Source organism: Phyllobates terribilis, unplaced genomic scaffold, assembly GCF_046119375.1.
Source record: "Phyllobates terribilis strain yellow unplaced genomic scaffold, ASM4611937v1 Scaffold_3__8_contigs__length_932513732, whole genome shotgun sequence".
Classification (NCBI taxonomy): Eukaryota; Metazoa; Chordata; class Amphibia; order Anura; family Dendrobatidae; genus Phyllobates; species Phyllobates terribilis.
In genome coordinates, this window is record NW_027362763.1 from 585,042,280 (window position 1) to 585,067,850 (window position 25,571).

The 25,571-nt window shown below is 44.1% G+C and overlaps 1 protein-coding gene across 1 annotated transcript in view; it reads right to left on the bottom strand.

Moving 5' to 3' along the window:
• Positions 1-625: 625 nt before the first annotated feature.
• Positions 626-25,571, bottom strand: part of MAP1LC3C (microtubule associated protein 1 light chain 3 gamma) — a 123,212-nt gene continuing 98,266 nt past the window's right edge. Inside the window, exon 4 of the mRNA XM_073673269.1 lies at positions 626-785. Within this exon, the coding sequence (XP_073529370.1) occupies positions 626-785 (160 nt within the window). The remainder of the gene's footprint in view (positions 786-25,571) is intronic.

Consider the following 25,571-nt stretch of genomic DNA (forward strand, 5'->3'; position numbering starts at 1 on the left):
TCAAGAGCAGTACTTTGTCCTCTCTGGAGCTTGAGGCCGTGTGTGCATTTGTTTGGAGCTGTCTAAAGCCAAGCAATTCCCCCTGTTTGTTTACCCTTGTTGTCTATAGACTTTAGTGGAGATTGACTAGTGCTCATCTCCTTCCTTCCCTAGCCTTAGCCATACGCCAGGGAAAGTCAGGGCGAGACACGAGTGCGACGAATGGTGAAGAGCCAATATAGGGACAGTTGTTGAGACAGGGTGACACTAGACCAGACTAGGAGGTCTCCACTCCCCCCTTTCCCTAGTGTCTTGGCTCGCTTTCCCTCTTCCCATTGTGTTGCAGTAAGTCTTTCCCACACCTGGAGTGACATTTACTGAGCCTACCAGGAATTTGTCCAGTAGGACAAATTGCTTGTCCTGGCCTGATCTCCATCTTTGTCCTATATGAAAGGACAAATTTGAATAGTTCAAATTCCAATGTTAAACCCTTTATTACAGTTATTTAATTAAAAATTAAATAAATCCATAAAAATCCTATGCAATTAAAACAAAAATCATTTTGAAATTAAGTAAAGTCACAGTTTGGGATTAGATATTTACTATCAAGCAGTTCTGAATGAAATGATATTATAAATAATCTCACTTATCCGAACATCTCCTGGGATGCATAAGTCATGTATAAAAAGCCATCTTCATCCTTAAGGTCTCTGTATAGTTCTGTTATCGTGAAAGACATACTGACCAGGTTCCTTTCATTCACCAGGATATAAAGTGCTTGTGTTGCTGACAAGTTCATTCGATTTCTGAAAAATAAAGCTCAAGATTAGTATAATGAAGCATGTGCTTCTCAGCAGTCTTGATGCTCAAAGAAAAAGTTAGGCGATTCCACTTGGACAATTTGCGTTGAAAGTGCAGTCATGTCATAATTGTAAACAGTCATTTTTTCTTGTACTCTAAATTGCAAAAAAGTTTAACCACTTATGGACCTGGCTATTAAGGCTGGGTGCCCACGTAGCGTTTTTCAAGCGTTTATGCTGCGGAATTTCCGCAGCGTAAACGCTTGTGAAACGCTAGGTAATCCGCACCCCATGGTCCCCAAGGGGATTCCGCATGTTCTATGCACATGCTGCGGATTTTTCCGCAGCGTTTATGCTGCGTACAAAAATCCGCAGCATGTTCATTAATTTTGCGGAAGCGCCGCCATTGACTTGCATTGAGACGCATAGAATCCGTGTCTGTACATTTCTACAAGCGAATTCTATGTGTCTCTATGTGCGGATGGTACCCAGTTCTGGAGGAGAGGAGACTCTCATCCAGACCTGGGTACCATAGAACCTGTAAAAAAAAAAGAATAAAATAATAAATAAAGTTTATACTCACCTTTCCGAAGGCTCTCTCTGCATGCAGACATCGCTGAAGGACCTTCGGTGACGTCACAGTTATGTGACCGCAGGCCCTTCACCGCTCTGTCTCGCGATATGCCGGCAGCCAGGAACCAGACAGGAACGAGCGCTGCAGCCACGCCGGGGCCTCGGGGGTGAGTATAGCTTTATTTTATTTTTACGGTTCACACTGTATAAATCCATGCCGTTTGCATGGATTTATATAGTGTGTCCTAGTTGTCAAGCACTTTCCAAGTGATGCTATCGCCTGGAAAGTGCTAGTCAACCTGCATGCGGAAACGCATGTGAATCCGCATGTATTCTGCAGGACAAACGCATGTACAATCTGCATGCGTTTTTTCTGCCAGGGACATGCAGAAATGCTGCAGAAATTTTCTGCTTCATTTCTGCATCGTGGGCACATAGCCTTAGGGTCTTTAGAAAACAGTGTCTTATCATTGTTTTCTGAAAAACAAACATAACCTTATTTTTCTGCCGGTATAGCCAGATGAGGGATTATATTTTTGCACTTTCAAGATGTACTTCTCATTGGTATTTTTGAGTACATGAAATTTCAAGATTACATTTTATTAACCCTTTCTGGAGAAAAAAAAATTGTCATTTTTCTTTATTCTTATGCCTTATTTACTGTACAGCATACATATGACATTACCCTTTTCCTGCATGTCAGTACAAATACGGTAATTTAAATACCATAAGCTTAATGCTGGTTGCTCGTTCCAATACAGCAGATCACTTTGCTCCCTTCAGCATTTGCATTATTTAGTGACTTGGAGGAACTACACTCAAATACGCAGAAAATATGCTTCCACACCAATTTTTTATTGAATCTCTTATATTCAAACTCCCCCCACCGAGTGAAATATGTTTTGGGTTTTAGAACCTTTGTCGTCAGGTTTGTAAAAATCAAAAGTGCAAAATATATATTAGACGGGGGGAAAAAAGGCAAAGACTAGCTTGTTTCCATCATATAACAAAATCTTTATATGGGGGGAGAAAGCGGCTCTTATACCTACCACAATAGATTTATATACTGTACATACAGTAAATATGCAAGTATAGAAATGAGGACTGGAAAGACAAGAGGGAAAATAGGCAAATATTCCAACAATCAAAACCACATCTCATAGGAATTTGTATCAATTACAAGATGTGACAATACAGAGAAAAAATGATCAGGAGGGTATCTAGAGGCATACAAGCAAGTATAAAATGGATATCAGACCATGCAAGTAGCTGCTGACTGACAAAAAGTATACAGTGAGGGGTAAAAATGGATAAAAATACACAGCAACTTATGGGAGGTGTAGAGGACAAATGACAATTATGATCTTCGGAATTATTATACAAAAACCATAGCTCGCAACCATTCTTACTTTCTCTTGTGGTCTGGCCTCCCCAAGACTTGAACACGCAGTTTATGTTCACAGGCAGCAGCTCTAGCTATGAGCCACAGCGCGCAAGGATAATCATAGCAGAATTTGGTAATCTTGATCAGTATTGCAGCCCCAGAAGTATATAATACAGAAATATAGAGATGCAATGCTATGTACAGATGTATATTTATGTCCCTATATTCTAGATAAAGTCAGAATTTTTTTTGCTCCTATAAAACTACTAAAAACAAAAAAAACAGATTACAAAAATGTAATTTTCTCTTTTTTTGTAAGTCTCCCCAGGAATTAAACCCACATCCTCTATAGAAAGATGAAGGAGGAACATTCCAGTATCCGGATAAAAACGAGAAGTTTACTGAAACATATCCTAAAATCCAAAATATGGTCACAACCAACCCACAATGGTATTAGCGTTGCAAATGCGTTTCAGATCTTAGTCTTTATTCATTGCATATCACAAATACTAAAAGTAAAACTTTTTATGTCGTCATTTCTTGTCTGGCCACGTGATGCATTATGTCCAATAGAAAACATGGGTTAAAATTCTAAAAACAGCAAAAACATGACAATGATATGAACCTTAAATTTACACAACATTCAAATGGATTCTAGAAACTTTCTGAATATTACTCTGACGCATTCACTCACTGGAACTTTCATTACCCCCTATAGGAAAAATATTGACACTTATTGCCATGAGGAATGCACAATCATCAATATACCGGTAGGAGAGTTAATTTGCACTAAAAAGGAATACCAGCACTATATTCTAGACAATATCCTAAATGGATGCTTAAGAGCTACTAATATTGTAGATAATATGGATAGGAAGAATATGCTCAAAAGAAAAAGATCATATGACTAATTGTGAGGACAACCATTACATTTGTCACCACATACAGCCCACAATTCCAAGCAGTTAATGAAATTAATAAATGTGTCCCTATGCTGTATCAAGATTCTGATCTCAGAAATATTCTAGCTAAACCTATTAGATAGTATGCTGCTAAAAGCACCTCCTTTGGCCCATATGTGATCACCAAGTCTCTATATCAATAGCCATACTCCTAAGAAGACCTGGTTACATACAACGGGGTTCTATAGAAGTGGACACAACATATGTACATGCTGTAAATATGTCATCAATACATCCAGTTTTTCCTCTATTGCGGCCAAGTAAACCTATACTATACACAATTAAATTAATTTTAACACATCGTATGTAATATACATTATTTCATGCAATACATGCAACCTACAGTATGGAGGTTGTACCTGTAGTTCCCTCAAGGTCTGTATTCTCAGCCATCTGACAGACATAACCAACAAACTTACCAATAAGTTCTCTGCCACATCTAAACACTTTACTGAGGACCATGCTGGAGACACGTCGTTCTTCACTGTTATAGGCATTGAAAGGGTTAGTAAACCTTCCAGATGATGAGATTGGCGACGCAAACTTTTGAACAGGGAATCCTTGTCGATCTACTTAACACCAGAATGCCGCTTGGAATGAATATTAGGTATGATATTATATACCGCTATGATTAACCCATTTACCCCCAAGGGTGGTTTGCACGTTAATGACCGGGCCAATTTTTACAATTCCGACCGGTCACTTTATGAGGTAAGAACTCTGGAACGCTTCAACGAATCCCAGAGATTGAGATTGTTTTTTCGTGACATATTGTACTTCATGATATTGGTAAAAATTTCTTCGATATGACTTACGTTTATTTGTGAAAAAAAACTCGGAAATTTGGCAAAAATGTTGAAAATGTCACAATTTTCAAACTTAGAATTTTCCTGCCCTTAAATCAGAGAGAGATGTCACACAAAATAGTTAACAACATTTCACACATGTCTACTTTAAATCAGCACAATTTTGTAACAAAAAAAATTTTTGTTAGGAAGTTATAACGAGTTTAAAGTTGACCAGCAATTTCTAATTTTTCCAATAAAATTTATAAAACCATTTTTTAGGGACCACATCACATTTGAAGTGATTTTGAGGGGCCTTTATGACAGAAAATGCCCAAAAGTGATACCACTCTAAAAACTGCACCCCTCAAGATGCTCAAAACAACATTCAATTAGTTTATTAACCCTTCAGGTGCTTCACAGGAATTTTTTGGAATGTGCAAGAAAAAAAATGAACATTTATTTTTTTCACAAAAATGGTACTTTAGACACCATTTTTTTTTTATTTTCGCAAGGTTAACAGGAAAAAAAAATGGACCACAAAATTTGTTGTGCAATTTCTCTTGAGCACACCAATACCCCATATGTGGGGGAAAACTACTGTCTGGGAGAACGGCAGGGTTCAGAAGGGAAGGAGCACTGTATGACTTTTTGAACGCAAAATTGACTGGAATTGAGAGCGGACGCCATGTCGCGTTTGGAGAGCCCCTGATGTGCCTAAATAGTCGAAACCCCCCACAAGTGACCCCATTTTGGAAACTAGACCCCTGAAGGATTTTATCAAGGGGTATGGTGAACATTTTGAACCCAGAGGTACGACACAGAATTTGATAACATTAGGTCATCATATTGAATAAGTGGTCATTAGTCTTGAGCGCAAGTGCTCGCTACTTGAGTTTGCATGGGGTACTCAAGTATGCACCATGTACCACGGGTGCTCAAGTGACATGCTCGAGTCCCCGCCTCGAATGTTTCACGGTTGTTAGACACAAAAAAAATATGCGGGGATCGCTCGTGCATGGCAGGCAATCTCTGCAAGGTTTTTTTTAGCCGCAAAGCATGTGGGGCGGAGACTCGAGCATGTCACTCGAGCACCCGTGATACTTGGTGCATACCCGAGCACCCGATGTGAAGTCATGTAGTGAGCACATGCGCTCAACACTAGTTGCCATATCGTCGTCATTTTTTTTTTTCTTTACTTTTGAAAAAATCCCAACCCTAACCCTAGCACAACCCTAACCCTAGAGTTTATTTTCTTTACGCCTTTCCTCGTGCGGTATAAGTGATTAGACGACTTTATTCTTCGGGTCAGTGCGATTACAGCGATGCCAGATTTATATTGGGTTTTTATGATTGACAGCTGTCACACACAGACTTTTTTATTGCAAAGACTAGTTTTTGCATCGCCATATTTTGAGAGCTATAATTTCTTGCAGGACGAGTTGATGTTTTTATTGGTACCATTTTCAGGCACGTGACATTTTTTGATTGCTTTCCATTCCGATTTTTGGGAGGCAGAATAAACAAAAACCAACAATTCAGGAATTGTTTTTTTTTTTTTTTTTTTAATGCCATTCTGCGTGTGGTAAAATTGAAAAGACAAGCTTTATTCTTTGGGTCAGTACGTTTACAGCGTTACCACATTTATATATTTAAGGTTTTGACGCTTTTACACAATAAAAGCCATTTTATAGAAAAAAAAAAAAAATTGCATAGCTTTATTTTGAGAGCTATAACTTTTCATTTTTCAGCTGATGGAACTGTAAGGCAGCTTGTTTTTTGTGGGACAAGATGAGGTTTTCAGCGGTACCATTTTTATTTACATTCCCCTTTTTGATCGCGTTTTATTCCATTTTTTGTTTGGTGGTATGATAAAGCATCGTTTTTTGCTTTGTTTATTATTATTTTTTTTTATCATGTTCACTAAAGAGGTTAACTAGTGGGACAGTTTTGTAGGTCAGGTCGCTCCGGACGCGATGATACCAAATGTGTGTACTTTTATTGTTTTTTTCAGAATAATAATAATATTTATTCATGGGTACAAACATTTTTTTGGGGATTATTTTTTTTTTATATTTTTACAAAAAATGTATTTAATTTTTTTCCCCACTTTGATTCTTTTTTAACTTATATACTTTGTCCCACTGTGAGACTTCCATTTTCTTCACCCATATCGCCTGTATAGCATAGAAATGCTGCAGCAGCATTTCTATGCTATGCAGGCTGCAGCCCTGTGCACACAAGTTAGGTATACCGCGCACTGAGCACGGTCTACCTAACTTCCTGCTGTCTGGTAACCCCGATGTCATCATGACAACATCGGGTCACCATGACAAGCACCGGGAGCTGGCACAGACCGTGCGGGACGCCGGCGAGGAGGCAAGTATCTGCGCTTACCTCCCCTTGCCACCGGAATGCTGCGATTGACTTCAATCGCAGCATTTCGAGGGTTAATGTGCCAGGAGCGGTGCGGGACCGCTCCTGGCACATTGTACCTGGTGTCAGCTGTGACAGTCACTGAAACCCAGGGCAATCGCCCCAAATCGCTTGCGTGCAGGCACGATCGCATTCTGCGTAATAGTACGTCCCAATAGGCCCAGAGCACAGGGACGTACTATTACTGACCACTTCAGAAAGGGGTTAAAATATAATGCAGAATATCATGTTAATTTCGTTCTTTATAATGATTACTACTTAGCAAAAACATCTATTTTTATAAAATTTTAACCCATGTTTTTTCTATTGCACATAATGCATCACGTGGACAGACAGGAAATGAAATAAAAAGGTTTTACTTTTGGCATTTGTGATATGCAATGAATGAAGATGCAAGATCTGAAACGTGTTTGCAGTGCTAATACCATTGTGCTTTGGTTGTGACCATCTTTTGGATTTTAAGATACAGGTGCTTATCACTAAATTAGAATATCAACAAAAAGTTAATTTCAGTTCTTCAATACAAAAAGTGAAACTCATTATAGAGTCATTACAGAGTGATCTATTTCAAGTGTTTATTTCTGTTAACGTTGATGCTTATGGCTTACAGCCAATGAAAACACAAAAGTCATATCTCAGTAAATTAGAATAATTAACAAAAAACACTTGCAAAGGCTTGAGAAGCATTTAAAAAGGTTCCTTAGTCTGTTTCAGTAGGCTCCACGATCATGGGGAAGACTTCTGACTTGACAGATGTCCAGAAGGCAGTCATTGACACACTCCACGAGGAGGGTAAGCCACAAAAGGCCATTGCTAAAGAAGCTGGCTGTTCAAAGTGCTGTATCCAAGCATATTAATGTGAAGTTTAGTGGAAGGAAAAAGTGTGGTAGAAAAAGGTGCACAAGCAACCGGGATAACCGCAGCCTTGAAAGGATTGTTAAGAAAAAGGCCATCCATTCAAAAATTTGAGGGATATTCACAAGGAGTGCACTGCTGCTGGAGTCATTGCTTCAAGAGCCACCACACACAGACGTATCCAGGACATGGCTACAAGTGTCGCATTCCTTGTGTCAAGCTACTCATGACCAACAGACAACGCCAGAAGCGTCTTACCTGGGCCAAGGAGAAAAAGACCTGGACTGTTGCTCAGTGGTCCAAGGTGTTTTCACATGAAAGTAAATTTTGCACTTCATTTGGAAATCAAGGTCCCAGAGTCTGGAGGAAGAGCAGAGAGGCACACAATCCAAGCTGCTTGAGGTCTAGTGTGAAGTTTCCACAATCAGTGATAGTTTGGGGAGCCATGTCATCTGCTGGTGTAGGTCCACTGTGTTTTATCAAGACCAAAGTCAGCGCAGCCGTCTACCAGGAAATTTTAGAGCACTTCATGCTTCCCTCTCCCAACAAGCTTTTTGGAGATTTTGAAATTTCATTCTCCAGCAGTACGTGGCACCTGTCCACACTGCCAAAAGTACCAAAACCTGGTTTAAAATTTTTTTAGAAAATAGCAAAAGGCAATGGTACTCACCAGCCAAGGTGAGTACCCTCACTGGATGAGGGCGATTGTTCATCAGCATTCTGCAGCTGTGTTACCTCCTTCTAACAAAAGGGGGCCGGCCGTGTCCTGGTGTGCATTTTTTCTTGAAACCTTGGCTGGTGAGTACCATTGCCTTTTGCTATTTTCTAAAAATTCTGTCTATTGTTCTGGCTATGCTGTCTGTTTCTGGTTTAAAAAATACAGCATCACTGTGCTTGATTGGCCAGCAAACTCACTTGACCTTAACCCCATAGAGGATCTATGGGGTATTGTCAAGAGGAAAATGAGACAGCAGACCCAACAATGCAGACGAGCTGAAGGCTGCTATCAAAGCAACCTGGGCTTCCATAACACCTCAGCAGTGCCACAGGCTGATCGCCTCCATACTATGCCATATTGATGCAGTAATTGATGCAAAAGGAGCCCCAACCAAGTACTGAGTGCATTTGCTGAACATACATTTCAGTAGGCCAACATTCCGGATTTTAAACACATTTTTCAAGCTGGTGTTATAAAGTATTTTAAATTTACTGAGAATGATTTTTGTGTTTTCATTGGCTGTAAGCCATATTAGGCAACATTCTAATGACTATATAATATACGAGTTTCACTTTTAGTATTGAAGAACTGAAATAAATTAACTTTTTGATGATATTCTAACTTTGTGAGAAACACCTGTACGTTTCAATAAATTTCTCGTTTTTATTAGGATGCTGGAATGTTCCTCCTTCTCTCTGTGACACCGCTGTTGTTCCTGGCAGTGGAGTGCAAGAGGGTGAGCCAATATTGATCTTTTGATCTCCCCCTTTTTTCTTCACTACTTCAATAATTACAGTAGAAGCTAAAGCTATTGAGCTGTAGGCTCCAGTCACTTCCCTGGGAGAATCTTGTATACTTGATCTGTATTACAGCCACTAACCCCACAGGCAGATTATACTCGTACATAGAGATACTTTGTATTATAACCATGTATTTCAATGTCTCTGTATTCTAGATGGAGATTAAAACATTTTTCCCTATAAAATTGCTAAATAATAATGAAAACCAATTATCACATTTTATCTTTTTGTGACTCTCCCTGGGATTTGAACCCACAACTTACAACACTGCAGGCAGGAGATAAAGCCATTGAGCCACAATGTCTGCTGACATCAGTGGGGAGAATTTTGTATACTTGATCTGTATTGCAGGCAGATCATACTGATGCATAAAAAAAAAACACCTTTATAGAATGTATATGCATGTCCATGTATTCTACAGGGAGAATAAAATATCTTTTCTTCCTATAAAACGGCTAAAAAACAATTACAATAATTCAAATTTTTAATGTGTTTTTAAAAAATAAACATTACAAATCAGCAAACACCACAGAAGTATTTGGTGTTCCTGTAACTTAACGACTCACAAAACACTGCAATAACCAGAGAAGATTGTTATTGTGAAGTTTGACATGGAACCTGCAGAAAACAAAAAACATAGCATTTATGAAATGTGTGAACACTGCCTTATAGACACCAAGAAAGCTAGATATCATGTAGTTAAGCTACATAATGATGGGAAAGTTCTGGCTGCTTTAACTGTGCATGAATGAGCCCAAAAAAAAAAAATCCAGAGGTCCCAACTAGAGAGGAGCAAGACGCACAGATGACGTTGCGCCAGCCCTGGATAATCAACGGGAAAGAGATTTGTGGCCTCTCATTCAGCCTCTGCGTACCACTGACCTGGACCCTGGACTGGAGTCCCGTGAATAGATTCACTCATCTCTAGTCCCAACTGTCCCGAGTTCAGAGGGCAATCCCAGATCTGGGTCTACTCCCTGAAGTCTTGGGCGTCTTCTGAATGTCCCTCACTACCATCACCCTTCTGACATCTCCTCCTGCCAGGGTAGAAAAATTATAAGCTTGCTGTGGCATGCTATGCGTCCTGCACTTGGGTTATGCAGCAGGACAATGATCCAAAACACACCAGCAAGTCTTCCTCTGAATGGCTTAAGAAAAACAAAATTAAGACTTGAGAAGCCTAGTCAAAGTCCTGACCTTAATCTGATTGAGATGCTGTGGCATGACCTTAAAAAGGCGGTTCAGGCTTGTAAACCCTCCAATGTGGTTGAATTACAACAATTTTGCAAAGATGAATGGGCTAAAAATTCCTCTGGAGCATTGTAAAAGACATTGCCAGTTATCGCAAACGCCTGATTGCAGTTGTTGCTGTCAAGAGTGGCTTAACCAGTTATGAGGTTTAGGGGGCAGTGCCGTATTTGGCATTCATGCTGCCCTAAGCACTTTAAGTGGTCATTCCCTCTATTGGTAATTCAGACAAAGGCCACATGCAGCCATCAGTGTTACGCGTACAGATTCTATCTGTTAGAACCTTGCTCTTAGGTTTTTTTTCCTTTGCTGGTCACATGACCTTGTTGGCCTATTTAAGCCTGCTCCGCCCTTCTGGCTTTGCTGGACTTCATTGTATAACTACTTTCTAGCTAGCCTGTGCTCTGTATCTTACTCTGTTAGTTTGCTTGGTCTACGGACCTCTATGTTCTATATATTTTGTTTGTTCGTCTGTCTGCTACTATTTCTGTTAGGAGGTGTCCCATATTCCTCCCAGTCCTTAGTACTTGTAGGGATTCCTTCCCCACATCTATAGGTCTCCGTACAGACTAGCTTAGGACTTTAGCAGGTCTGATCGCAGGATCAGGTTCCCTGTTACATCGTAGGGATTCAGCCGAGTTCTATCGTAGGGACAGATCTCCTCTCTTTCCTTAGCTCTGGTAGCAGAACATAACAGTAAGTCCAGCCTGCAAATTCTCTAAGGAAAGATTTTTCTGTTCCATCATGGTGTCGGTTCAGGATTTGGCTCATCGCCTGCAGGGACTCTCTCTGGAGGTGGCCGAGCTCCGTCAGCACGTGAGTAACTGTCCTGGAGCACATTTCTTGGAGCCTAAGGTATGTTTGCCGGATTTATTTTTTGGTGAACATCGAGAATTTTTTTCATTTAAAAATGCTTGCTTATTGTATTTTCGTTTGAGACCCAAGTCCTCTGGGGATGAATCCCAGCGCATAGGGTTCATGTCGTCACTTTTGCGCAAAGAGCCTCAGGAGTGGGCCTTTTCTTTGCAACCTAGTGATACATGCTTCAGATCAGTGGATAGTTTTTTTTCTGCTTTGGGACTATTATATGATGATCCTGACCGTGTTGCATCAGCTGAGACTGAGTTGAGACGTTTGAAACAGGGATCAGGTAATGTGGAAAAATATTGTACTCATTTCCGTCGATGGTCTACTCAAATAGGGTGGAACGATTCTGCTCTGAAAAGTCTATTTCTTGCTGGGCTTAGTGAAAGGGTTAAAGACCTGCTAATTGCTTATCCTACACCTGAAGATTTGCAACAGGCTATGCAATTAGCTATACGGGTGGATAGGAGACTGCGTGCAAGGGTTAATGAGAGCAAATCCTCTGCTATGTCAGTTTCTGGTTATGAGCATGTGTGTACTAACAGTGGTGAATCGATGGAGATTGGATCGGTGGCACCTCGCTCTCAAGAAAAAGACCGTCGATTTTCTGAAGGCTTGTGTTTCTATTGCGGAAAATCTGGTCATTTGATTAAAGGCTGTGAGCTTCGTATGAAGAAAGAAAAAAAAATGGTCAGTCATGCCCGTATTGCCTGTTTAAATTCCAAGGGTGTATTTTTAGCTGCTTCCACGATTGCTCAGGAAAAATTAATGGAATTTCGGGTGTTTGTCGATTGTGGGTCTACTCTGAATGTAATTGATGGGGGATTCTTGGAAAGACTCAATTTAAAACCCGAACCTTTATCATCCCCCATTGCTGTGGTTTCTGTGGATGGTTCCCCTTTGAAGAATATTACTCTCAAGGTCTGTGAATTTCCTCTCACTATTAATGGTGTTCACCATGAGAAATTGGATTTGGTAGTTTTGAATAACTTGCCTTCTCCAGTAATATTGGGATTGCCCTGGTTAAAATTTCACAATCCTGTACTGGATTGGTCTACCAATGAAATTAAATCCTGGAGCCATAAATGTTATGACAAGTGTTGTAACGGGCGTATTGCAGCTTTGGATAGGGGAGAATTGCCTGTTCCTATTCAGGATTTTTGGAGAGTTTTTTCTGAGAAGGAATCGCAGGTTTTGCCTCCCCATAGAGACTATGATTGTTCTATTGAATTTGTCCCTGGAGTGACTCTTCCTAAAAGTCGTTTATTTAACCTTACTATTCCTGAGAGGAAAGCTTTGGAGGAATACATACAGACAAGTTTGGCCGCCGGTCACATTAGGCCCTCTAAGTCTCCTGTGGCGGTTGGATTTTTTTTTGTAAAAAAAAAAGGACGGCGGTTTACGTCCTTGTCTGGATTTTCGTGAGATTAACAAAATTACTGTACGCAATCCTTACCCACTGCCATTGATTCCTGATCTGTTTAACCAGTTAATGGGGGCCAAGTGGTTCTCTAAAATTGACCTTAAGGGGGCATACAATCTGTTGCGCATGAAGGAGGGTGATGAATGGAAGACTGCTTTTAACACTCCTGTGGGTCATTTTGAGAATCTGGTTATGCCTTTTGGTCTTACTAATGCTCCTGCATTTTTTCAGAATCTGATTAATGACATCCTGAGACCTTTGATCGGCAAAAATGTGGTTGTGTATTTGGATGACATTTTGATTTATTCGCCGGATCTGGAGTCTCATTGGCGGAGCGTACGTGAGGTATTACAGTTGTTAATGGACAATTCGCTTTTTGCTAAGCTGGAGAAATGTGAGTTCGCTGTACAGAGAATTAGTTTTTTGGGTTACATTATCTCCAGCGAAGGTTTTGAGATGGACCCGGTTAAAGTTCAAGCTGTACAGGAATGGCCTAGGCCTATTGGTTTGAAATCGATAGAGGTTTTTAGGTTTCGCCAATTATTACAGAAAATTCATAAAAAATTTTTCTAGTATTGTCAAACCTCTGACCGATCTCACCAGGAAAGGTGCTGATGCGGTTCAGTGGTCTTCTGAGGCCATTGAAGCTTTTGTTTATCTCAAGGAGAGGTTCACCTCTGCTCCCATCCTTATGCAGCCTGATGTGACTAAGCCGTTTTTGGTTGAGGTTGATGCTTCCTCTGTGGGGGTTGGCGCAGTATTGTCTCAGGATAACGGGGATGGATTACATCCCTGTGCCTTTTTTTCAAAAAAATTTTCAGAGACTGAACTGAATTACGATATTGGTAATCGGGAATTATTGGCTATTAAACTCGCATTTGAACACTGGCGTCACTTCTTGGAAGGTGCGGAATTTCCCGTTCAGGTTCTTACGGATCATAAAAATCTGATATATCTTGATGCTGCCAAGCGCCTGAATGCCCGTCAGGCTAGGTGGGCACTGTTTTTCTCGCGGTTTAGTTTCTCCGTTACTTACATCCCTGGTACTAAGAATGTTAAGGCGGATGCCTTGTCTCGCAGTTTTTCTCCCATAGTCGGTGCTGAGAAAGAGGAGAACATTTTACAAGAAGGTGTTGTGATAGCTGCTTTGGACTCCGTTTTGGAAGATGAGATTCTTAAAGCACAGGAGAATGCCCCATCTAACACTCCTCATGGGAGGTTGTTTGTGCCTGGGACCTTTAGGAGAGATTTGTTTGTTGTGTCACGAATCTCGGTTGGCAGGTCATCCCGGAATCTCTGAGACCAAGAGACTGGTGGGTCGCAGTTTTTGGTGGCCTGGATGGCAGAAGGAAGTCATTAAGTGGGTGCGTCAATGTACTATATGTGCTAGATCTAAGTCCTCTCATACTCCTGCTGCGGGGTTGCTTTGTCCTTTGGAGGTTCCCAGTGCTCCTTGGACACATTTGGCTATGGACTTTATAACTGACCTTCCCCCCTCTGAGGGTTTTACTGTCATCTGGGTGGTCGTGGACCGTTTTAGCAAGATGTGTCACTTGGTTCCCTTTGTCAAACTGCCCTGCGCTAAAACTCTCGCTAAGGCCTTTGTCAAGGAAATTGTCAGACTTCATGGCGTTCCTACTGACATTGTTTCTGATAGGGGTCCTCAGTTCGTGGCTCGTTTTTGGCGTGCCTTTTGTGACAGGTTGGGAGTTCATTTATCGTTCTCGTCCGGATATCATCCTGAATCTAATGGCCAGACAGAAAGGAAAAACCAGGATGTTGAGCAGTTCTTGCGTTGTTTTGTGGCAGACAATCAAGAGGGGTGGTCTGAGTTTCTGCCACTTGCTGAATTTGCTCTGAACAATCATACATCTTCTTCTGCTGGTTGTTCGCCTTTTTTTTGTTGTTCTGGGAGACATCCGTCGTTTGGGTCGTTCTCCAAGTTGGGATCTGCCGTGCCTGAGGAGGAGAATTTTTCCGGTGATTTGGAGAGAGTTTGGACGGATGTGCATGGTAATCTTCAGGAGGCCAACAGAAAATCTAAAGACTACTTTGATAGGAAACGACAGGAGGTTTTGTTCGCTGTTGGTGACATGGTTTGGTTGTCCTCTAGGAATCTGCGGTTGAGGATTCCTTCTATGAAATTGGGTCCTAAGTTTGTAGGGCCCTTTAAGGTGCTTCAGGTTGTCAACCAATCTGAGGTTCCTACCTCCTGGAGAATTAATCCGGTATTTCATGTCTCTCTGTTGAAAAAAGCTGTTGTATCGGATTGTGACGCCTCTGCCTCTGTTCCTCCGGTGGTGGAGGACGGGGAATATGAAATTTCTCGCATCCTTAACTCTAGACTGTATAGAGGTAGTTTGCAGTATCTTGTGGCCTGGAAAGGTTTCGGACCCGAGGATAACTCTTGGGTGAGGTCGGATGATGTTTCCGCGTCCAGACTTATCAGAGCGTTTCACAGGAGATTTCCTGATAAGCCTGGTCCTAGGGGATCCGGAGGATCCTCTTAGAAGGGGGGGTACTGTTAGAACCTTGCTCTTAGGTTTTTTTTCCTTTGCTGGTCACATGACCTTGTTGGCCTATTTAAGCCTGCTCCGCCCTTCTGGCTTTGCTGGACTTCATTGTATAACTACTTTCTAGCTAGCCTGTGCTCTGTATCTTACTCTGTTAGTTTGCTTGGTCTACGGACCTCTATGTTCTATATATTTTGTTTGTTCGTCTGTCTGCTACTATTTCTGTTAGGAGGTGTCCCATATTCCTCCCAGTCCTTAGTACTTGTAGGGATTCCTTCCCCACATCTATAGGTCTCCGTACAGACTAGCTTAGGACTTTAGCAGGTCTGATCGCAGGATCAGGTTCCCTGTTACATCGTAGGGATTCAGCTGAGTTCTATCGTAGGGACAGATCTCCTCTCTTTCCTTAGCTCTGGTAGCAGAACATAACACTATCAGTATTTTTTACAGCTATAACAGGTAACCATTATAGTCTGAGGCAGTTCACACATCACTGTTTTTTTCATGAACTGTATGCTCGTGCAACACTCACGGAGATTTGTCCATTTTTTTTTAGCAGTATATACTGCTCAAAAAAATAAAGGGAACACTCAAATAACATCCTAGATCTGAATGAATGAAATATTCTCATTGAATACTTTGTTCTGTACAAAATTGAATGTGCTAATGTAGAACAGGCAAGAAAGCTTGTAAAAGGACTTCAACATGACGTTTCAAGGATGGAGCGAGACTGCCATCTACTGGCCGGATACAGTCAAGCGGAACCAAAATATGCAAGGGAAGTTGCAGGGAGGGCAGGTTCAGACGCTGGACCCGATCAGGTGACTTTCAGGAAGGAGTTCCAGGAGATAAGAGGCCAGCACGCCAAACCTGAGGGGTCTTTGGCGCCAAGCAGCAGACGTGCTCCCTGCGTCCTGAGAAACCCTGCGTGACAGGCCAAATCCAGAGGCCTGAGAGGTGCTCCAGCCGGGCACCGGTAAAAGAGCTCCGGATCCCTCACAGTTGTGATCCGAGTGCTGTGCCTGCTGAGGGGACTAGGAACCTGATCGCGGTGCTGAGTGAGTTCGCAGAACCAGATGTCGCCCGCCGACAGACGAGGCCTGGACCCCCCTATCCAAGGCTCGAGAGACTGCCTCCAACGGCCAAGCAGAGAGGAGTTGAGAGACTGTTGCCCCAGGAAAGTCACGCCAGTGGAAGCAGAGGAGCTGCATACGTGAGCAGGGCCGTCACTTCCACTGTTCACCCATGGTACCGGGGACAATTGGGTTTATGTACTCAGGTTGGGAGGGGAACGGTTGGGGCTAAAGTAGCACAACGTGATCTAATTGAACTTGTCCGGAAGAGACTCACGGCCTAGCGGGAATAACCGGTGACCCCTGCTAGGGCCAAATGCACAGTTAAAGAACTTGCGTGGTGTCTCCCATGATTGAGGGCATCACCTTACTTTAAGAGACTGCGCCTTACTTTAAGAGACTGATATTTTGCTGATATTTCAAACCACTGTTCATTACCCTTGTTGCTAATCCCTTGTTTCTGAATACCTGTTGTATAAAACTGTTTACAATCATCTCTGACTGTTCTCGCCTTGTGTCTCTGTGCGTTGCATTCCGGCACCTGCATTACATTTGGCGTAGTCGGCAGGATGCAACATTCAGACGCAGAGATGGCGGATCAGTCTGTGGCTGGGTCCGGCCGGAGCCATATACCCCTGGGGGCTATGCTCAGCCATCTTCCCAAGTTTACAGGGGATGGCATGTCACTGTGGGACTGGGCAGAAAGACTGAGAAGTATGCTAAGTATGTATCCCCTTGACCCTCTAGCCCAGGCGGAGCTGGCCCTCCTAACCCTTGATGGAGAGGCCCGACAGACTGTGATGTACCGCCCACCTGGGGACCGTGACACCGTGGATAAAGTGATAAAAATTCTAGAGGACATGCACGGTGACACTACAGATTTGGGACACTTGCGCTTACGGTTGTTTCAGCGGGTCCAAGGGGAAAATGAAACAGTAAATCAGTATGTTAATGCATTACAGGAAGTGACGGCCCATATCACTAAGAAAACTCGAGATGGGAACCGAGGACTGGGACCATTGGATGAGGTGTTGCGTGACCAACTGATTGCTGGCTTGAAAGACCCTTCCCTGAGGCAGATCCTGAAGGAGCGGCTGCGATTGAGCCCTGATATGGGCTTCCTGGAGGTACGGGCTGAAGCTAGAGTCCTGGATAAAGAAGTTCCTGTTCTCAAAGCCACAGTTAGAAGTCATGAGGCAATTGCTCCTGGATTCACCAACCAAGAGCCTGATTGGGTATGGGAAATACGTCAGGAAATTCGAGGCATTCGGGGTGAGCTGAATGCTATTAGGAAGACTCCTACTGCCCCCTTGCCAACGGACTGTACTGCTCAACGCGGACGGAGACCAGAATGAGAAAGACGTTCCTATCCGGCCCCAGCACGACATGTACCCGACCTATTGGCAGAACGAGGACCGGAGTGCTGGACCTGCTGAGGTAGGGGGCATATCTCCAAAGACTGTCCCAACCGAGAAAGGAGGAGGAGGGGACAGCCGTTAAACTATAATGCCCCACGGTTGTGGAGCATACCGTAACATAGTAACATAGTTTGTAAAGCCGAATAAAGACTTGCGTCCATCAAGTTCGACCTGTTAGTTCTGTAATTACTAAAGTTGATCCAGAGGAGGGCAAAAACCTCAAATGATTTAGCCAATCTTCACCTGAGGAAAAATTCCCTCCCGACTCTGAAACCACCAGTCAGAATAAATCCCTGTATCAACTTACTATTTTATTTTATTTTTAAGTATACGCTGAAATCTGCCTGGTATCTAGAAATGCATCCAGTCCCCTCTTGAACTGGTGTAGTGAATCCGACATTACCGTCTCCTCACTCAGTGAATTCCATATTCTCACTGCTCTTACCGTAAAGAACCCCTTCCTATGCTGGTGCTGAAACCTTTTCTCTTCCAGTCTTAGTGAATGCCCTCTTGTTACCGTAATATCCCTCCTTTTGAACAAATCCCGGGCAAGATCTCTATACTGTCCCCTAACATATTTGTACACATTTATTATGTCCCCCCTCAACCTTCTCTTTTCCAGGCTGAATAGTCCTAGTTTTGCCAACCTCTCTGGGTATTGCAGTCCCTCCATTCCCTTTATTAATTTTGTTGCCCTCCTTTGTACCTTTTCAAGCTCATTTATATCCTTTCTATATATTGGGGCCCATAACTGAGCACAGTATTCCAAGTGTGGTCTGACCAGTGCTTTGTACAGTGGAAGAACAATGTTCTCATCCTTTGCAGCTATACCTCTTCTGATACATCCCATTACCCTGTTTGCCCTTACAGCAGCGGCCTGACTTTGGGCACTCAAATTTAGTTTGCTATCAATCAAGATGCCCAAGTCCTTCTCCATCTCTGAATTCCCCAATGATTTCCCATTCAGTGAGTACTGGTGACTTCCATTTTTCCTTCCCATATGTATGACCTTACATTTCTCCTCGTTAAACCTCATTTGCCATTTAATGCTCCACCTACCCAGCTTATCCAAATCCCTCTGTAAGTCTGCACTGTCCTCTTTTGTATTAATTGTTTTACATAACTTTGTCATCTGCAAATATTGATATTTTACTATTTATCCCGTTGACTATGTCGTTAATAAAGATATTAAATAACATTGGGCCTAGTACAGACCCCTGTGGTACCCCACTAGTGACGCTTACCCAATCTGAGAATATTCCATTTATAACCACCCTCTGCCTTCTATCCTTTAGCCAGTTAGCTACCCACTTGCAGACATTTTCCCCCAGCCCCATCATTCTCATTTTGTATACCAACCTATTATGTGGCACGCTATCGAACGCTTTTGAGAAGTCGAGATACACGACATCCACTGGTTCCCCCTGATCTACTCGAGAGCTAACCTCCTCGTAGAAGTCAATCAGGTTTGTTTGGCAGGAGCGATTCCTCATGAATCCATGTTGGTTCGGGATTAAAAGATTATTAGCATCAAGATGCTCTGTAATTGCCTCTTTAATGAAGCTTTCAAAAATTTTGCCCACAACGGACGTCAGACTCACCGGCCGATAGTTTCCGGCGTCACTTTTCGCTCTTTTGAATATTGGCACTACATTCGACTGTCGCCAATCAAGTGGTACAGACCCAGTCTCAACAGAGTCCTTAAATATAAGATATAACGGTCTGTCTAGCACATTACTTAGTTCCCTTAGTACCCGTGGGTGTATGCCATCAGGTCCTGGTGATTTGTTTATTTTAATGTTACTGAGGCGTTTCTGTACCTCAACTTGGGTTAGATTAGTCATACTTAGTGGAGGATTAAGCTTGTCACTTCTCATTTCTCCTGTTAGTTCTATTTCCTTTGTGAAAGTTGTCGAAAAAAAATTATTTAATAGATTAGCTTTATCCTCATCTTTCTCTATGATTTTGCCTTCCTCCCTTTTTATCGGTCCAATATTATCCGATTTAATCCTTTTACTATTTATATACATAAAGAACAGTTTAGGATTTGATCTACTTTCCCTAGCAATACGTTTCTCCATTTCCTCCTTCGCTATTTTTATTTGTTTTTTACAGGTTCTCGTTTTTTCCTTGTAACACATTAGTGCCTCCTTACTGTTTTCCTGTTTTAATCTCTTGAATGCCTCTTTTTTGCTATTTAACGCCCCTTTTGCGTTCTTGTTCAACCATATTGGTTTCCTCTTATTTCTGGCCCTTTTATTCCCATACGGTATATACCTCTCGCACTGAGTATTCAGAATTCTTTTGAAGGTTTCCCATTTACTATTCGTATTCCATTGATTAAGTACTTTGTCCCAGTCAAAAAGTTGAAGGTTTTCTATCAGCTGATCAAACTTCGCCCTCCTAAAGTTTAATGTTTTTGTTGTTCCCTTATTGATAACCCTACTGAAGGGCATTTTGAAGTCGATAATATTATGATCGCTATTACCTAGGTGCCCCCCTATCTGTACCTCAGTTATTCTATCAGGCCTATTAGTCAATATTAAGTCCAACATGGCCTTCCCTCTCGTTGGTTCCTGCACTAGTTGGGAGAGATAATTATCCTTAATATTTGTCAAGAACCTTTTTCCTTTCTGAGATCTACAGGTTTCTGTTTCCCAGTCAATATTCGGGTAGTTGAAATCCCCCATTACAATCACTTCATTATGTTTTGCTACTTTGTCTATTTGTCCTTATAGCAGATTCTCATTCTCCTCTGTTATATTTGGTGGCTTATAGCAGACCCCCAGTAATATTTTATTATTATTTTTTGCCCCCTCTATCTCTACCCACATGGACTCGACCCCCTCTTCTCCCTCTCCTATATCTTCCCTTAGTCTGGGTTTTAGACATGACTTTACATATAAGCAGACTCCTCCGCCTTTCCCCTGTTTCCGGTCCCTTCTAAATAAACTATAATCTAATAAATTTACCGCCCAGTCGTAGCTATCGTCTAGCCAAGTCTCTGTTATACCTACGATGTCATACCTCTCCTCCGATATAAGCGCCCGCAGCTCATCCGCCTTATTGGTCAGGCTTCTTGCGTTGGTCAGCATGCAAGATAAAACTTTGGGGTTATTTAGCATCCTATTCTTCTCTAACGATCTAACTACTATCCCCACCCCCCTCTCCACCCTCATTATATTCACTTCTCCCCTTCCCCCTTGCTTGCCTCACATCCCACCTATTTCCTTGGTTCCCCCCCCGTCTCTAGTTTAAAAACTCCTCCAACCTATTAGCCATCTTCTTCCCCAGCACCGCTGCACCCTCCCCAATGAGGTTCAGCCCGTCCCTACGGTAGAGCCTGTAGCCGACCGCGAAATCGGCCCAGTTCTCCATGAACCCAAACCCTTCTGCCTTGCACCAACTCTTTAGCCACTTATTCACCTCCCTAACTTCCCGTTGGCGCTCCTGTGTGGCTCGCGGGATTGGTAGTATTTCTGAGAAAACTACCTTGGAGGTCCTTGCCCTGAGCTTCCTACCTATGTCCCTGAAATCATTTTTAAGGACCCTCCATCTACCACTCACTTTGTCATTGGTGCCGATGTGGACCATGACCGCTGGGTCTTCGCCAGCCCCACCCAGTAACCTGTCAACCCGATCCGCGATGTGCCGGACTCGAGCGCCAGGGAGGCAGCACACCGTTCGGCGATCCCGGTCTTTGTGACAGATTGCCCTGTCTGTCCCCCTAATAATAGAGTCACCCACTACCAGAACCTGTCTTGCCTGCCCTACACTTCCCCCCCCCCCTCCCCGTCATTACTGGAGCATACACTCCCCCGGCGGTCAGAGGATCTGTCGTGCTCCAATAATGCCGGTTCTGAACCAGCCTTCCTATACTTCTTCCCTCTATCCCTCCTGTTATCCAGCTCCCTGCCTGTCCAGCCTGCACTTCCCCTCTATGCTCCACCCCCAGTATTGACCCATTGAGTGTCTGCTCGGTGAGCAGCAAACTCTGTTCCATGTTGTCGATGCTCCTCAGTACCGCTATCTGAGCACTTAGATCCAGAATTTGAGCTTCCAAGTGCACGATATGCTCACATCTCTCGCAGCAGTATGGATCCTCGAGCGGTTGCTCACGGAATGCATACATTGCGCAAGATGTACACTGCACGGCTCCGGCCAACATGGACGTCATTCTAAATATGGGGTCTCGAGCTTCAGAGAGTAGAAGAGGGAGCTCTGAAGACATAGTCTCCGAGAGGCCCATTATCTGGGCTGAATTCAATGGACAGCAGATCCGCTGTTTAATGGACACCGGGTCTCAAGTGACCACTATGCCTGAGACGTACTTCCAAAGTCACTTTCCTGAAGTCGCTCGTTCCTGCCGGGAACCCACTGTCAAACTGGTGGCGGCTAATCAACTACCTATCCCAGTAGCGGGAGTAGTATGGATGTCCGTGCGGGCATGTGGAAAGGACCTCGGTCGAAAAGGGATCGCACTGACCACAGGGTCCGGAGGCGATGGGCCCATTGTAACCCTGGGCATGAATGTGCTGAAAGAAGTCGGACAGTTCCTGGCTGAGAGCTGTAGCAAAAACAACTGGACCCGCGCCACTCGAGACCCAGCTAACAAGAGTGTTCCAGCACCTCGTGCGGGTCAGTCAGATTCAAAAGTTGCCCACTACCTCTCAGTACCTTGGTAAGGTATCGATACCGCCCGAAGCCACAATGACACTGCCGGTGGGACAGACTGTACTCACTTTGCCGGTGCTGGCACGTGTCCTTAGAAGGCGTGGACATTCAAATTGAACCAATGGAGGGAGAAGAAGCGCCCTCTGGACTCCTGATTGCTCGAACTCTGGCCACCATGTGGCACGGTCGAGTACCCGTGAGCTGCATCAATTTAAGTGGCACCAGTTTACAGTTGTTGCCCCGACAAGAGGTGGCGCGAGTGTGCATAATGCCAGAGGCCCTTACTAGAGCGGACGCTATAGGGCTGGCACCTGTGGAAGGAAAGCCATGGACGCTAGAGGTGTCCCTCAATAGCCAGGAGCATGGAAGAGAACCGTTGGCTGGACGCCACCTCCTGGAAGAAATGGAGGCTAACCTGACTGAGTTTTCTGCTGGACAAGTAAGGCAGATCGAACAACTTCTACAGCGATATCAGGGAGTGTTTGCACAGCATGAAGATGATTTCGGGTGCACTCGGGACATTCAGCACGAAATACCCACCGGAAATACTGCTCCCATCCGAGAGAGATATCGACAGATCCCGCCTCAAATGTACCAGGAGGTGAAAGAGCTGTTGGCCCACATGTTGCGGAACGGTGTGATCCGTGAAAGCCAGAGCCCCTGGGCAGCTCCGATCGTGCTGGTCCAAAAGAAGGATGGTACCCTGAGATTCTGCGTAGACTATCGAAGGCTGAATGCCTGTACAGTACGGGACTCCTATCCACTCCCCCGAATCGAAGAGTCTCTATCTGCACTAGGGAGCGCCAAATTCTTCTCCTCCCTCGACCTGGCCAGTGGCTATTGGCAGGTCCCAGTAGCTGAGAAGGATCGTCCGAAGACAGCTTTTGTTCTCCCTATGGGCCTGTTTGAGTTCAATCGAATGCCGTTCGGACTAACAAATGCGCCAGGAACCTTCCAACGGCTGATGGAGAGATGCTTGGGGAACCTCAACTTTGAAGCCACTTTAATATATCTGGACGATATAATTATCTATTCCTCTACATTTGAGGATCATCTCCGCCGATTGGAACAAGTGTTAGAACGGCTACAAAAGGCACTGCCTGAAAATTAAGCCTCGTAAGTGTCGTCTCTTCAAACGAGAAATTGAATATCTGGGGCACACTGTGTCCAGTGCAGGGGTGCACCCCACTGCGGAGAAAGTAGCTGCCGTGCAGAAGTGGCCCACGCCCGCCAATCTAAGGGAACTAAGGGCGTTCCTGGGGCTTGCTGGATACTACTGCAGATTCATTAAAGACTTCGCTAAGATTGCGATCCCGCTCAATGAATTGCTGAGAGGAACGGCCGGGGGAGCCAAGCGGCAGCCCATTCAGAGGGGCCCACGACAAGAAGAGGCATTCCGAGCATTGAAAATGGCGCTAACCAATGCCCCAATTCTGGCCTACGCTGACTTTTCGCAGCCTTTCATGTTGTACACTGATGGAAGCTTCCATGGACTGGGAGCAGTGCTGGCTCAAGTACAAGGAGGGAAAGAGCGAGTGATCGCGTATGCCAGCAGGTCACTCCAAGATACGGAGAAGAATCCAGACAACTACAGTTCGTTTAAGCTGGAGCTACTGGCACTGGTGTGGGCCATGACCGAGAAATTTGCTGAGTACTTGTCAGGGTCAGAAGTGCAAGTGCGGACAGATAACCCTTTGGCCCACTTGGAGAACGCCAAACTGGACGCGTTAGAACAGCGGTGGGTCGCAAGGATGTCCAAATTCCAGTATAAAATCGCCTATCGGTCCAAGGCCCTGAACACACATGCAGATGCCCTGTCCCGGGTCACTCAGGCGGAGCCGAAGAAGGACAGAGATGAGGAGCTCGAAGGCGACGAGATCCCGGATTTCAGCCAGTTCGCTGCTGCTGTGGTCGACGCCCAAGAGACCAGAGAGGAGCCGAGGCCCACTCAGATTCTGGGCCGTTCAAGAGATGAATGGATACATCTGCAGCAATCAGACCCGGAGCTAGCAAAGTTGAGAGAATGGGTCGCCCTTAATCAGAGACCCGACCAGGAAACCAGAGCCGCTTCACTTCCAACTACCCTACAAATCCTAGGCCAGTGGGAGAGGCTCCTCCTGAAGGACGGCTTGCTATGCCGAAGAATCCAGCTGCCTCGAGAGTTTGATGTTACCTGGCAAGTGGTAGTTCCAGGAGCGCTAGTAACACAGCTAGCCCAAGAAGCTCATAGAAGAGGTGCTCACTTCGGAGTAGAAAAGACCTTCCGGTGGTTGCAACGGCTGGTGTATTGGCCTCAACTGCGACAAGAAGTCGGGGGGGGGGGGGGTCTGCCGAACATGTCGCCAGTGTGAGTTGAACAAACCCGCGGAGCAAAGAGCTCCTATTCAGACCATCCGAACTTCTGCCCCCTTGGAAGTCTTTATGATTGACTACCTGATGGTAGGAACTTCATACAACGGTTATGGACACTATTTAGTCATGACTGATCACTTCACCAAGTTTGCAGTAGTGACGCCCACTAAAGATCAGACGGCAGAAGCCGCAGCCAAGGCCATCTGTCAAGATTTCATCCGGATTTATGGGTGCCCGAAGCAAATACATTCTGACCAGGGGGCCTGCTTCCAAGGACGAGTGATGGATGAGCTATACCGCATCTATGGGATCGACCGTTCCCGGACAACGCCCTACCACCCGCAAGGGAACGGTGCATGTGAGCGCTTTAACCGAACCCTGTTGCAAATGTTGCGAACACTGGAAGCGGACAAAAAGATGAAGTGGCCCGAATTTGTGTCTGAGCTGGTGTGGGTGTATAATAATAGAGTTCATGCAACCACCGGCTACACCCCCTACATGTTGCTGTTTGGAAGAAGTGGCCGAGAAATCACCGAACTGGAGCTAGACTCAGAAGACCCCGGTCCGGGCAGTAGCCCAAGTACCTGGATTCGAGAACACCAGCGTCGACTCCATACCGTGAGAAGACTGGTTGCTCAGAAGTTTCAGGAAGTAGAGCATGCAGTTCAGCCCCCAACCACAGGTGGATCGCTTCAGCCAGGAGACCGAGTGCTG